Source organism: Elephantulus edwardii, unplaced genomic scaffold, assembly GCF_000299155.1.
Source record: "Elephantulus edwardii isolate Elephantulus edwardi_28Jun2011 unplaced genomic scaffold, EleEdw1.0 scaffold00041, whole genome shotgun sequence".
Taxonomy (NCBI): domain Eukaryota; kingdom Metazoa; phylum Chordata; class Mammalia; order Macroscelidea; family Macroscelididae; genus Elephantulus; species Elephantulus edwardii.
In genome coordinates, this window is record NW_006399791.1 from 5899911 (window position 1) to 5914753 (window position 14843).

Here is a 14843-nt window from a genome sequence, read left to right on the forward strand (position 1 = left end):
GCAGCAGAGGGGTTTTGAGCCAAGTTGACAGTATGGTAGGCCACATGAGCAGCCTGGGGTTGGGAGGACACAGACAGAGAGTTAGGGTACCAAGAAGCAGCACAAAGCCATAAATAACAGAAGCAAATTCAGAGCTGTTGGGGTCCTGGGTAACCCCCATTTCCTGGGGCTGGTGGACACAGCACCCCGCAGCTCAGAGCAGACACTGCTCCAGGGCAGAGCCTTTTCTTTCCACTGTCCACACGGCAGGTGAAGGCCTCCAGGGCACCACGCAATCTCACACACAGCAAAGCCTCGCTCCTGCCACACCTAAGGGGATGGTGTGCAGCTGTCCTGGTCCTGAGAGGCCTGGGGGTGACTTTCAGCATCTTGGGCACCATCCTCCTCAGAGACCGGGGCCAGTGATCCTCTTCCCTCCAGGTCGGCCAACAAAGGCTCGCCAGCACATTCTCCTAGTCCATTCTCCTTGGTCTCCACGGGCACTTCCTCACCAGAGGCCTCCAGCTCCACTGCCTCTACCACCGGTGCCACCCCCGCCCCCTCCTCTTCCCCCTCCTGGTCTCTCATCTTGTGGACAATAAAGAGATGGCGGCTGAGGGAGCTGGCAGAGGTGTAGCACAAGCCACAGAGGAGACACTGGGCTGTGGAGTTGTCCGTCTGGTGCTGAGGTATGTGGCTCTTGAACTCGAGCCCCGAGTCTGTCGCAAAGGTACATTTTGCACACTGGAAAAGGGACTTGTGTCTTTTGGAGGAAGAGACCGTCGTGCTGTTGGTGGTACCTGGAGCGTCCTCTGCTCCACTGACTGGTCTTTTCAGATGGTTCACCTGGAAGGAGACACAGTGCAAGCAGAGTCCAAGGTGAGCCTTGCCCAGGACATGAGCCCTCAGACAGATCTAGTGAAGTGAACCCCAGGGACTTCCAGGGTCACCACCCCTAGCTAAGGTCAGCCTAGTCCCACAACGCTGGTTTAGGTTTGGTTTGTTTTTAAATGTAATGTGTGTGTATATATATGTATGTATGTGTGTGTATATATATATATATATATATATATATATATAGCACATCACCCCAAAGATATGGAAAAGCCTGCTCTTCAATGAAAGTCAGAGATACAGTGTACATATATAAAACCACAACTATTTTCTTTGACAAAATAATAGCATTCCATGTGTACTTTTCTCATCAGACTTTTTGCATTACTGAAGTTTAGCTCCGAAAGGGCATATACAGAGGTATCATTCTTTCTAATGGCTGCATATTACCCCATTGTGGGGTGAACCAGAGTCAATATAAACAGTCCCCCAGATGGACACTGGAGTGAGTTCCACTCTCACCACTGCACACAGTGCAGCTGTGAATATCCTTGAACACACCACCTTGTGCCCTTGACCAAAGCTATCTGGCAGAGAGCATCCCCTAAGCAGAATGCTGGACCACCCAAGGTGTGCTTCGCAGGGGAGGGAGAGATGTAAGGTGTGTTTCCGTCAATGGCAGATGCTGCCAAAGCGTCAATGGCTAACTCTCAATCAGGTGAGCTACTTCTGCTATGCTATTGTTTAGCTGGTATTCGTTAAATTTTATACTTCCTCTATGCTTTGGCCAATTGGCTCCCATCTCCTAAGAGTTAAGGAGGTTCTAAGAATGCCCTAGACCTCCAGGCAGACGTCAGAGATTTCCAGTCATGACTACCTTCTCCAGGGAGCACACTTACTGAGGGATGGGAAGAGCCTGCAGTGAGGAAGGGAAACAAGTTCACCAGAAATTTCATCAGAAAGAGAGACAGGAGGGAGCTCTGGTGGCCTAGTGGCAAGGCACTGCACTGCAATCCCAGAGGTACGTGGTTCAAATCCATGAGAAGCTCTGCTGGAGAAGGAGGGGGAAGTCTCCTCCTGTACCAGTCAGATCTGATTTGACGGTACACGCAAAAAATAATATAAAAAAAAGTGTGTGTGTGTGTGTGTGTGTGTAAAGAAAAGAAAATTAAAAAAAAAAAAAAAAGAAAGAGGGACAGGGTGTGGAACTGGGGTGAAGCCATGAGGCAAAGGACCAGGACAGCAGAATGATAAAAAACCTGGCTCTTCCCATCATAGGGAGGATAGGAGACAGCCTAACCTCCTTATCCTCACACAACAAACCTACCTTTCCTGCTTCTGCCTCATAGGCTGCCATGAAAAAGAAAGAGGATGGTGTGTGTGAAAACACCCCATGTCCCAAGAGCACAGTGCTCACCCAAGAAGGGCTCAGTCACAGGGAACAGCAGTAACAAATGGCCAGTGGGCTGCTTCACTCACTCATCTACAGTCCTAGGTGGGTGGCAGAGGGCTACAGAGTTGCTCCCTGGCACAGTGACAAATGCGGGTCATGTGTCCCATCCTACCCCCACTCCACCCCGCAATACTCTGGCATCTCCAGGCCTCCCTGACCAGCCAACTACAAGGGCTGAGACCCGACACTCACCTGAGGGGCAGGCCCACTCGGAGGTCTGACTTTGGACGTCTGGCTCAAATCAGGGTTTCTGATGCCATGCATAAGGCTGATATGACTCTCCAGGAGGGAGGGCCGAGGAAAGCTGGGGCTGTCCTCGGTACAATACCTGCAGAAGCAAAACCAGAGGAGGTCAAGGGGGAGTATAGGCTGCAGGGTCCAGGGGAGCAAAGCAACCAAAAAGAAATGAAAGCTGCTTCTGGCTCCAAGAGCCTTCAGACTTTTTCCTCAGTAGACCAGGGAGAGAGAATTAGAGTCAGGAGCAAACAGCCAGTCACGGTCTTCAGGTTGGCTGGGCAGCTTGGGGCTTACCAGAGAGATGCACCCAGCAAGCCAGCTAACGTGCAGACAACAGCAGGTCAGAATATCTGTACCACCTGGCTACACGGCATGAGCTGATTCTTGACTCCCAGGGGCTCAAGTGCTAGACAAGTGGTCAGCATGAGAGAGGCCAGGGTCTGCCTCACAGTAGACAGGGCGTCTGGTCACACTGCCATCACTTCTCTTACACACTGGCTTCTAGAAGCTGGCTTCTAACTTCTTCTCATTGTTAGGCACCATCAAGTCAACTATGACTCAAAGCAACCCTATGAACAACAGATATGAACCTTGCCCTATCCCATGCCATCCTCACCATCCCACTGGTATAGTCACTGTGTCAGTCTATTGTGTTGAAGGTCTTCCTCTCTTTCTCGGACCCACTACCTTTCCCAGCATGACGGCTTTTTCCATGGACTGGTCCCCTCCTGATAATGTGCCCAAAGTATGTGAGATGAAGTTTTACCATCTTTGCCTCTTGGTTACACATTTTTTCAAAGACAGGCTTGTTTATTCTTTTGGCAGAACAAATTCTCATCACTGGACCAATAGGCAACATCATGACAGACAGAGGAAAAGACTGAAGTTGTTAAAGACTTCATTTTACTTGGACCCACAATCAACACCCATTGTAGCAGGGAAATATGCTGTCAAAGACCTCTTTAAAGAACCAAAGAGTAAAAATGTCAGTTTAAAGACTAAGGTGTACCTAATTCAAGCCATGGTCATTTCAAGTGCTCCCTGTGCATCTGAAAGTTGCACAGTTAATAAGGATGACAGAAGATCGATGCTTTATGGACTACCTAGTGATTTCTAATCTAGTCAGGGAATCTTCTCCAGGTAGAATCTTGTTTTTCTCTTTATTTGGAGCCCTAATCTCATGTTAGAGAAAAAGTCTCAAATATGCCATGGACAGAATCGCTGTGAACTTCCACATTCTGCAGCACCACCTCTCCAGAAACTCACCCACAGGTGTAGACCTTTTTCACGGTGTCATGGTTGTTGCGAATGTGTTTGCGGAGGCTGCTGGGGGTATGGAAAGACTGCTCACACTGCCGACATGGGTACCGCTTCACTGTCTATGGGAGGAGCAGCAAAAAACAGAGCATCATTGGACAGTGGTTCTGTGTGCGCCTCTCCTCTCAGGTGATGTGGACAGGAAGTTCCAAATGCCTTGAGATCTATGGGACCGACCTCACTCAAAACACCAGCAACTCAAATGGGTCAGCTACAGGTGGGGATGGAGGGGGAAGGTTTTGACTTCCATCCAGGGAACTTGGCATTGTGACCAAGTAGTTTCACTTACCCGCCCATGGCTCTTTTTCATGTGTGACACGTAGCTCTCCCGATCGGGAACCCACTCCTGGCACTCCTGGCATGTCCAGCCAGTGTTCCTCAGCCGGGGCCTGGCTTCCCCCCTGCGGTGGGCCTCAGCCCTGCCCCAGCGGCTGGAGGGCAGAGAACTGCCTCGAGCAGCCACGCTCGTTGCTGGAGGCTCAGCAGGGGCTCGAGAGGCAGGGCGGCTTGAGGATGTGTCTGCTGAGGACTGGAGGGTTGACAGCTCATCCACGTTTCGGGGAACACCGTGGGTGCTCTGGGGATGAGGAGAGCAATTACTGACTGGGTAAGGGGAAAGATGCACAGAGTCAGACCCCTGGCCTGATGGACACGCCCCTCCCAGCCTCCTTCCCCAACACATCTCACCTTGACGTGCTGCATCAGCTCCGGCTTCTGCGGAAACAGGAGTGGGCACTCGGGGCACTTGAAGACGCCCACCTGTGCCTTGCTGGCATTCTGGTAGAAATGCTGTTGAATGTGCCTCTTCTTGTTGAAGACCATTTCACAGGAGCACTTATAGATGAGCCTGATGAGATGAGCATCAGGATGCTGAGCTGTTGAAGGCTCTGCTGGCAGAAGGACCCTTTACCCAACCTGACCCCACCCCTGCTCTCTCTGAACCGGGGTTAAGTTTATGAAGCCACCACACTGAGCCAGTGTGGACACTCCCCAGCCTCGGGTGTTCTTGGTGGACTCCAGGAGTCTCTTCCCCTAGTCCCACCTCGAGTTCCCACCCCACGCCATCCGCTCCACCGCACAGGCCCAGGCAGCCCTGGAGCTCACTCACTGGGAGGGTCTGTGGGGCTGGGTGGGATGCTGGGAGGCGCTGTGGTCTGCAGTGCTGCTGGCAGTCTTGAAGGCCATGGGGCAGAATGCACATTTGTGGAAAACCTGACAGTGCCGTTCCTGGATGTGGATTTTCAGCAAAGCCAAGGTCAGGTGGATGACACCACAGTGGATGCACCTGGATGGCAGAGGTAGGTGGTGGGGATGTCAAACCCAGAGGGGGTGCTGAAGGGAATGGAGGGCAGGAACAGAGTTGTCTCAGGGGCTTACCCCCGCCCCAGTATGTAGTCTTCCACTCCCCACGTGTACATCCCTAATTCCTGCCTGAGGTAGTCTGGCCAAATGCGGTCACCCAGGCCATGCAAGCCCAAGGCTACACAAACCCAAGCACAGCTAGTAGGAAACTCTAACCCCTCCCCTCACTGATCAGACAACAGTGTGTAAAAAGCCCAAAAAAGAGCAGCGGTATTTATAACTAAGGAAAACGAGGCACAGAGATAGTAAATAACACACCCAAGGTGAGATGAACTTATCTTTTCCCATAAACCCAACAGACTGTTCTGTAGCCACTTTTATCACTGTCTAGGAACATGTGGATAGATGCTATACTGGGAACTGGAGTCATTCACAATGACTTAAACAATAATAGTTATTAATTTTAGCAATCTATAGCTGGAACAAAAAATTGCATAAGGGGAAAAAAAGAGAAGCTGTAAGGCGAGGAGAAGGAGGAAACTGGTTCAGTAATAACACAGTACAAATTTTAAGTCTGATACAATAGCAGAAGTCTAGGAAGAATATTAGAGGGGAACCAGAGAGCCTGGGCCTCCGACAGGCTAGTATTGAATAAGCACAGACAGCTACTTAACATAAAACTTAAAAATTCATTGCCGTCAAATCGGAATGGACTCACAGCTCATCCTCTGGTGGGTTTTCCGAGGCTGTAAACTGCCTGGGAAGACACTGCCCACCTTTCTCCTCAGGACAGCTGGTGGATCCAATCCACTTGCCTTTAGGTTGGCAGTGCGACTTTTCCCCAGCAGAGCTACACCAACGTTTCTAGACCAGCAGAGCTCCCTACTTAACAGAAGTATAGCCATTAAAACTATGTGAGGAGAATGTGTAGCAATAAGAGGAAACACTTATAGTATACTCTGAGTGCAAAAACACTGTGCAGGGTGCAAAACATGGAGCAGGAGAGGCTGTGTCCACCACACCACACAAAAACCACCAACCCTCATCGTACAGGGAGGAAGCCCAGGACCAAGTGCTGCAGAGTTGGTGAAGGGAACCTTCCGTAATAAAGGAAGTGCTCCATGGCTTTTCTGTCTATGGGGCTATTTAGATCTACATTGATGTCGTTGTTGTTATGTGCCGTCGAGTTGCTTGCAACTCATAGCGACCCTATGTACAAGAGCCCTAAACGCTGCTCTATCCTGTGCCAATACACACTGTCTCTGACATACTCACGCATACCACCCCAGTCACAGAATTGATGCATCTCATCCAGAGTTTTCCTATCCTGTGCTGTCCCTCCACTCTCCCAAACATGATGTCCCTCTCCAAGGACCAGTTCCTCCTTGCAACATGCCCAAAGTACGTCAGATGAAGCTTCAGAATCCTTGACTCCAAGGAGCATTCCGGCTTCACCTTCTCCAGGACAAACTTGTTTGTTCTCCCAGAAGTCCATGGTATGTATATTCAACACTTTTCCTCATGTGCCATCAGTCACATTTCTTTTTCTCTGTATCAGTTGGTATCAATATGGAGTTTTATTTGGTCAAAATAGTACTAGGTATGAATAAATGAAATAAAGAACTGTCTTAAAGAATTTTTTTCTGAAATTGGAGCCTTTCTCTTGTTGGAGTTTATAGTCTTTCAACTTAAAAATATTTCACAATAAATCCTATGCATTACACACACATACGCATGGATAGACAGGCCACTTATAGGAGCAATATAAAAATACTCTTTGTAAAAACACCACTGAAAAATCCACCCTATTTACCCAGTAGACATTCTGTGAAGAAACCTCCTTGAAGATAAGAACATAATTGGATAAAAGAACATGCACAAAGCAAGCTCAGCAAACAGCTATATCAAGGAAGGTTTACACTGAAAGTGTTTGGGGGTGGGGAGAATCCAACCACAAAAGAAAACCTTTACCAAATATCCTAAGAAGCCTTGAAAAAAGAAAACAATCATAGAAGCATCTGCTGTATGATTTGTAAAGTTTTGAGAAGGGAGCAGTAACATATACCTTTGCTAGTAATAATAATATTAATAAATAATAATATTTTTGCAACAGACTAAACTTGCTTCTTTAATGACATCATCAGACACTCTCATATTATTAACAAAATCAGCAAGAAAAATTATGAAATGTATAAGCCACTATTGCTGTGTGCCGTAATTTGGAACTGACACACAGCTGAACCTGGAGTGTGTTTTCAGAGGCAGTAAATCGCACAGGAGGAGAGCGCTCATTCTTCTCCCATGGAGCAGATGGTGATTCAAACCACATGCTTTATATATATATATGAAATATACATAGGCTTCTTTATGTTTTCTTCTTTTCCCCTTTTTTTGAATAATTTTTGTTTTGTTTTATTTTAATAATTTTAATGAACATTTACAGAGATTTTTATTTCCTCTTTATGTTTTCTTCAAGAGAAATACAAATAATACAAAACATAAAATAACAATGTAAAACTCTGAAGTGGAATTTAGTGAAATGGAACACACATATCTTTTGATAGGTTACTAATAAAAAAGGAACACCCATAAGAATCAGAGTAAGTATCTGCAAATCTTGTTTGGGAATTACAGAGAGATTAAATAAAGAACTCTTACAGGTGAAGAACAAAAAAGATTAAGTAACCCAATTTAAAATGGGCCAAGAATCTAAACAGACAAAAAAAGAACAGACCCCTGAATGTCTATGGTATAAATAGGATGGATTTATCCAAAGAAGATATACAAGTGGCCAATCAGCTCCTGAAAAGATTTTCAATAACATCAAGCTATCAGGGAGGTGAAACTCTAAACCACAACTGGTTGCCACTTCACAACCACTGGGATGACTATAGATAAAAAAATATCACACAAATCTTGGTGACAATGTGGAAAATTTGAAACCCTCACACTTGTTGGTAAAAATAAAAAAAAAATACAGGACAACCACTATGGAAAAGAGTCTGGTAGTTCCTAAAAACAGTTAAACATAGAATTACCATATAGTGAGCAACTCCACTCCCAGATAGATACCCAGAAGACTTGAAAGCAGAGATGAAAAGGGACATTTGTACACTATCACATTATTCATAAAAGTAAAAAAATTAAACCAGGATGAATGATGGATAAACAAGATGTAGGGAAGTCATACAATGGACTATTATTTGGCCACAAAAAGAATGAAGAACTGATACATGCAACAACATAGATAAACCTTGACAATGTATGTAATATAAAATGTCCAGAAGGGGCAAACAGGCAAACAGTGACTTTTTTTTACTTAGCCAGAAATTAGTGGTCCCCTAAGGCTGGGGGAATGAGTTTCTTTTCGGAGTGTGAAAATGTTCTAAATTTAATTGTAATGATGGCTGAAAAACTCTGTAAATAGAGTGAAAACTTGCGAATTACACATTTCAATTATACAGTACATGGATTATACCTCAATACTCTTATCGCCCGAAAAAAATTGACAGCTGAAGTCCTAAGTGGAACAAACATGATATTGGTGCATATCTTCCAGGTTTACTCAGGTAAATTTTAATGCTAATTATTCAATTAACACTTTTGCTAAATCAGTCCATTTTTCTCTGGCATTCCTTACAAAAAGGCTTTCTAAATAGAAACGATTTTGAGAAGCTATGTTTCTCTTAGCTCTTACAAAGGTAAAATAAATAATTTTGTTAAAATTACAATCCGTCCACATTACAGAAACTTTTTTGATTCAAGATTAAGAATTTCAGTGTTGCCTACAATGCTTATTGGGTTGGATTTGGAACAGCAAACACACACCAAAATCAAAGTCAGAGAGGTACTTTCACATGTTATCAAGCCCAACCCGAACTCACTGCTGTCAAGTCAATCCTGACTCCCAGTCAAGACTGGGCAGAACCGTCCCACGGGGTTCTGGGGCCATACATCTTTATAGGAGCAGACAATCTCATCTTTCTCCCACTAAGTGTTTGATGGGCTTCAAAGTGCCCACCTTTTGGTTAGCAGCCTAACTTTTAGCCCACTGCACCACCAAGGCTTCTTCTCAAATGTCACAGGATCAGGTGTTTGGTTTAAAACTGTGGCATGGGATGCTGCCAAGCAATGCCTTTCCGCAACATGGTGGTAAGGGTTTTGCACAATCCTGGCTGAGGTTTGTCATGCTTCTCAATGCATTTTAGATTCTCCGCCTTCTGTGACATGTGGAAGAAATTAGTCTACATGTTTATGCTGAGACGGAACCTGGAACTCATCATCAACACCTCCCCATTCCTCATCCCCATATACAAGCTATCATCAAGTCTTGATGCTTTATCTCCGTAGTGTCTCTCACATCTACCTTCTCTCTGTCCCCACAGAGTGGCAAGACCTCCCTGTCTCATCTAGACCATTACACTCTCAACCAGACTCCAGCCTCTCTCCTTTCTTCTATGCAGGTCAATGATTTTTTTAAAACACAGACATATTGCTGGTTCACTCCCTTGCTGGCAATCTGTCTGTGGCTCCTCACTGTCCACTGAATAGAGTCCAAATGTCTGCCAAGGAATACAAGACCGTGCAAGGCCAGGCCTCTGCCAACTGCCTGGTCTCATTTCGGACTCCTGCCCCTCCCTCTAGTTTATCCTGATACTCCTCTAAGAACTTATCATTCCCATACCCCTCCTGTAATAACGAGTCCTTGCCTGTACCTGACCAGATATACTATTTCCTCCTCTTCTTCTGCCAGAAAGCTCCAAAGAGGACCCTCATGAAGCTTTCCTGACTGTGTCCTTCAATTCTGACTCACAACAACCACACAAGGCAGAGGAGAACGGCCCCAGAGGGCTCCCAAAGTTGGGAATCCTCAGAGGCAAACTGCCACATCTTTCTCTCAAGCAGCTGCTAGTTAGTGGCTTGGAACCAGTGACCTTTTCGGTTAGCAGCTAAAAGGTGCTATTCCTCAGCCTCTATTTTAGGGCTGAGTTATATCTTGCATACAAACATTTGTGTCCTAACGAACTGACACCTGGTTGAGGGCAGGACTGAACCTTAACCAATTTTGTATGCTGAGGTATGACATAATGCTAAAGACAATAGCAGGTATTCAATAAAATGTTTTCTAACTTAACACGTTGCCGCAAATGACAATAATACATGGAGGGGGGGTATGTTTCTAAGCATGGTGGTCGTCAATTTAAAAGTGTGTGGCAACATGTTAATTAAGGAAGCTTTGGTGGCTTTGTGGTAAGGAGTTGGACTGTCAATCTAAAAGTGCACAGTTAAATCTACCAGCTGCTCCACAGGAGAAATACGGGCAGTCTCCTCCTGTGTGATTTCTTGCCTCTGAAAACCCACTGGAGGATCAGTTATGAGTCAGTTCCGACTCAATGATACGTAACAACAACTTATTAAGCTAATATTTTATTACTTTTTAAATTAAATTATTAATTAAAATTTTAGTTATTATTTTTTTCTTTTTTCCAAATACCAAAGAACAGAAAACCTTACTAAATTTGGAGAAACTTAATTCTCAAAAGTCAAAGTGTAGAAGTGGTGCATCAGACAAATACAAAAGTACCCAAATACAATAAACCAGGAAACGCAACCTAGCTAGCTGGATGGGAAAGTTACAGATTAATAACCTTTGGGGGATGTTTCCACCTCCAATTTGATCTTTTTCCTGAAAATGACTCCTTGCTTATATATATTTTACACAATGGAGGCAATTCAGTCCAAAATAAGTAAAATCTCTTGGCTTTGCTCTGACGCTAATCGTTTTTCCCATTCTTATGTTTTGACTATTTCTCACAAACCTCACCAAAGCAGAGATACTAGAGACCTTTGAGGATGGCACTGTGTATTCCATTTGTTAATAACAAGTGAAAACATCTGGAAGTGATGCAATTAGTAAACCTGTATTTTTTATCTCAAATATGATAAACTTTATAAGCAAATCAAATGTATACATCTTTTTATATACACCTTTTAAAACCAAATTGGCAGGTAAATGTTATATATATATATTCTATGCCATAGATGAGATGGATTGACTCAGTGACTAGGGTAATGGAGGTAGGTAAGTCAGGGACAACAAGATTGGCTCAGGATAATGCAGGGTGCAGAGCTATTGTACATAAGGTCACTATGAGTTGCAAGAGACTCAATGGCACATAACAATAACAACATGCCATAAAGGCACAAATAGTTGTTTACATGTATGGCTGCTACTCAAAGTTGGCAGGCTGAACCAAGACCTAGCCATCTGCTCCTATGAAGATTATACTCCAGAAAACCCTGTGGAGTTCTACTCTGTTATAGGGCATCACTATAAATAGAACATCAACTTAAAAGTGTCTACAATAACAACAATCTTCCTAAAACCTTTCACTACAAAACTATTTTTCTGGTATTAAATATTTATCCTTGCTCTTCCTGTTCTTTAGAAAATAAAAATGTATGCCTATGTACCTACCAATCAATGTCCTTCTCCTTTTAGGTTGAGGCTCAAATTCTTAAAACCAAACCTCAGTTTGAAATGAGTTCTGGTCCAGGGGGAGGGGGCAGCCTTTGTGCAATTGCGGGGCAGCGAGCCAGGGAGCACCTACCTGTAGCCCACCTTGCGGGCATAGTGCAGGCAATTCTCCTTGACATGAGTCTGGAAATAGGCAGAACGACAGAGGGCCCCACACTCGGGGCAGCAGTAGGGAGACTTGTGTGCGTGGATCCGCTGGTGGGCACAGAAACTGCACTGGTTGGGTAACAGCATCTGGCACACCTGGCAAGTCTAGGAAAGAAGACCAAGAAAGCAGGTCACATAGGAGCAGCAGACCCAGTGCTCTCCTGTCAAAGCTGTCTGGCCTTCCTGGATGATGGGGCAGACCACCCCTATGCTAACCACTGTCTCTTGCAAGTTCCCCTTGGACACTTAGGGCCTTCCCAGGCCTCATTAAGTGTGCTTCTCACCACATTTATCAGAGGCAGAACCTGACTATTTTCCCCAACACAAATCCTACAAAATCTTGGTAATACTGTGGGTAAAAGCACTTAAGTGCAAGCTGAAAGTTGGTGGTACAAGCCCACCAGTTGCTCTTCGGGAGAAATACATGGTGATTTGCTTTGATAAAAGATTAACAGCTATGGAAACCCTAAAGGGTCATTCTACGCCATCCTACAGGGTCGTTATGAGTCAGATAGCAGTAGATTTTGGGGGGTTGTTGTTTGCCACCAACTTTTCCATTACACAGAGAGCTCCTGGTAATTTTTTTAATCCAAAGCACTTGCTGTACCACCAGAACTCCTCTGCTCACACCAGGCCGCAACCCAGCTGGGCAGAGGCAGTTTTCTTTCCCTAGAAAACAACCTCAGACAGAAGCAATGGAGGAGTAAACCAAAGAAGCAAAAACCATTACCTATAAGGAAGGAAAGAACAAGAAAGAGATGAAAGAGACAAGTACATTCTCTGGATGCACATTCTTGTTAATATAGGGTTTTTTAAAATTTTATTTTAATAATTTTATTGAACATTTACAGTGATTTTGGTTTTCCATTCATTCATTGTTGCACTTTTCTCCCTGCCCAGTCCTCCCCCCACCTCCATTAATATAGTTTTAACTTTGAAAACATATTTCTAGTAATTTTAAAAAGAATGAAATTAATAAAAAAGAGTATTTCTTAATAACTGAAAATCAGAAACAACCTAAATCTGTGTCTCTGTGTATGTGTGTGTATTTGTTAATATAAAAACACTTTCATTTTTAATCAGTCTAAACTCATGTTTTTCTTCTTCTCGAGGGCACAGGACAGCTTACAGGGAGGTTCCCACTGATCAAAGACAGGTTAACTTGAGCATCAAAAAGAATGAATATATAAAAAAAAAAATCAATGAGCTCAGCACGAAACAAAAGTTAAAAAAAAAAAACACACACCAGACTTTGCCAATACCATTTGAAATTAGAAGGCAATCAACTCACTACTCTAAAAACTGTTATAGAAAAGAAGTTTTTTTTAAAAAAAAAAAGGAAGAAAGGAATGTTTTTATCCCATTTTCCAACATAAATCATACTTCAATATAATCAATTGGCCCTTATGGAAGAATCAGAAAATATTCTATATTTTTCAGTAGAGAAGTTTAGCTAATAAATGAAAATTAAATTAAAAAATATTATTTTGTAATTCCTAATGAAGTTACTGTTTCAAGCAATGACTATTAAGAATAGCGTTCATAGGTGGTACAAATGGCCCACGTGCTTGACTGCTAACCCAAAGGCTGGGGGTTCAAGTCCTCTCAGAAGTGCCTCAGAAAAAAGTCTTGGTCCAATTAAAAAAATCAGCCACTGAAAACTCTACAGCCCTACTCTACACATGTGGGGTGGCCATGAGTCACTGGTGTCAACTTGGTCCCCAAGGTTTTAATAATGGATTCTAAAATTATTAGGTAGAAGGTAGGGAACTTCACAATAAAAGGACCAGAACATCACCATCCGAACTCACTGTTCAGCATCATCGAAAGTGAGACTGATGTTTTGTGACTCCTGGAGCCATGAACTATACAGAACGCAGCACCACCTCTCTGGTCTTCGGCCTCCCCTCAAAAGTGGACCAGAATCTAATCAAGTCTTCAGGACTAACTCCTAGTCTATAGACACAGCCCGGCGTAGAGAAGAACAAATTAGTTGTATGAAGCAGCAGAAGTCAAACCCAGCATCTTCCTGGAAAGTTCTCAGGACCTATGACCCATTTCTTCAATCTGTCAATGGCATTAAAAAGAGAGGGGAGGATGGAGAGTGGAAAGAAAACAGTTCTAGATTAAGTGCAATTTAAGAGATTTAATAAGTAAATGTGACACGCAGTTGACGTTTGAATGTCAATTCAAACAAACTTGAATGTAAGAAGACATTCAGATGCAACTGAGACAATCTGAATGTGAACTGCACAAGGTAATATGAAGGAATTCTTGTTAATTTTGTTAGATGTGACAACATTATAGTCAAAGCCAAGCCTTAAGAACAAGAAAATAGAATTTCTTCATGCCGACATCCCATCCCAGCAAGGAATGCACGGGGAAGGAAAAAAGAGCCTCTTTAGTCATAACAGAGGGAGGCATGTTGCAGACTTCTTGGAAGACAGAGGGCTCCAAACACACTGTCCCCACCCTGGAGTGAAACCAAAGCCACACCCTATCTGTGCTCCCAGTGCTGGAAACTGTGTCAGGAAACCGAAGCCCAACCACTAGTAAGGCTGGTTCCTGATCCCAGGCCTCAAGCATTACTCCAGTCTACTCAGAGGCCACAATTATTGACAGAAGATTTGGGAAGAGCTGTGAGCTAGGCTGGAAGAAGTCTGACAGCCTTGCTGGGTTTCCTCTCCTTCCCTGCCTGGGTCCCACTGGAGGAGAATGACACAGAGAAGAAGCAGGACGAGAAGGGTGTCAGCTGGGCCCTGGGCCCAGAACTCTACCTGTGCAGAACTGAGACAGTAAATGAGGAGAAACAGTCTCGACCTAAGACTTCACTGTCACGAGATCTGATCATATGACTTAGAAAAAATTAGCCCTTTTTTTTTTACATGATGCCACTGTTGTAGAATGGGACTGTCCTTGGGGTTGGGGAGAGACTGAGTGAGATGGGTTCAATAATGTATACTGCACTGAAACAGAGGAGGGAGAGAACCGTCTAAAAGAGAGATGTAACTGGGTATTTCTGTCATCACAGGAGAC

At 44.2% G+C, this 14843-nt stretch overlaps 1 protein-coding gene across 1 annotated transcript in view; it reads right to left on the reverse strand.

Moving 5' to 3' along the window:
- Window positions 1-309: 309 nt before the first annotated feature.
- Window positions 310-14843, reverse strand: part of ZNF592 (zinc finger protein 592) — a 19929-nt gene continuing 5395 nt past the window's right edge. Inside the window, exons 2-8 of the mRNA XM_006885147.1 lie at window positions 11734-11912; window positions 4929-5105; window positions 4508-4667; window positions 4110-4397; window positions 3770-3882; window positions 2459-2594; window positions 310-825 (exon numbers count right to left, since the gene is read on the reverse strand). Of these exons, the coding sequence (XP_006885209.1) occupies window positions 310-825; window positions 2459-2594; window positions 3770-3882; window positions 4110-4397; window positions 4508-4667; window positions 4929-5105; window positions 11734-11912 (1569 nt within the window). The remainder of the gene's footprint in view (window positions 826-2458; window positions 2595-3769; window positions 3883-4109; window positions 4398-4507; window positions 4668-4928; window positions 5106-11733; window positions 11913-14843) is intronic.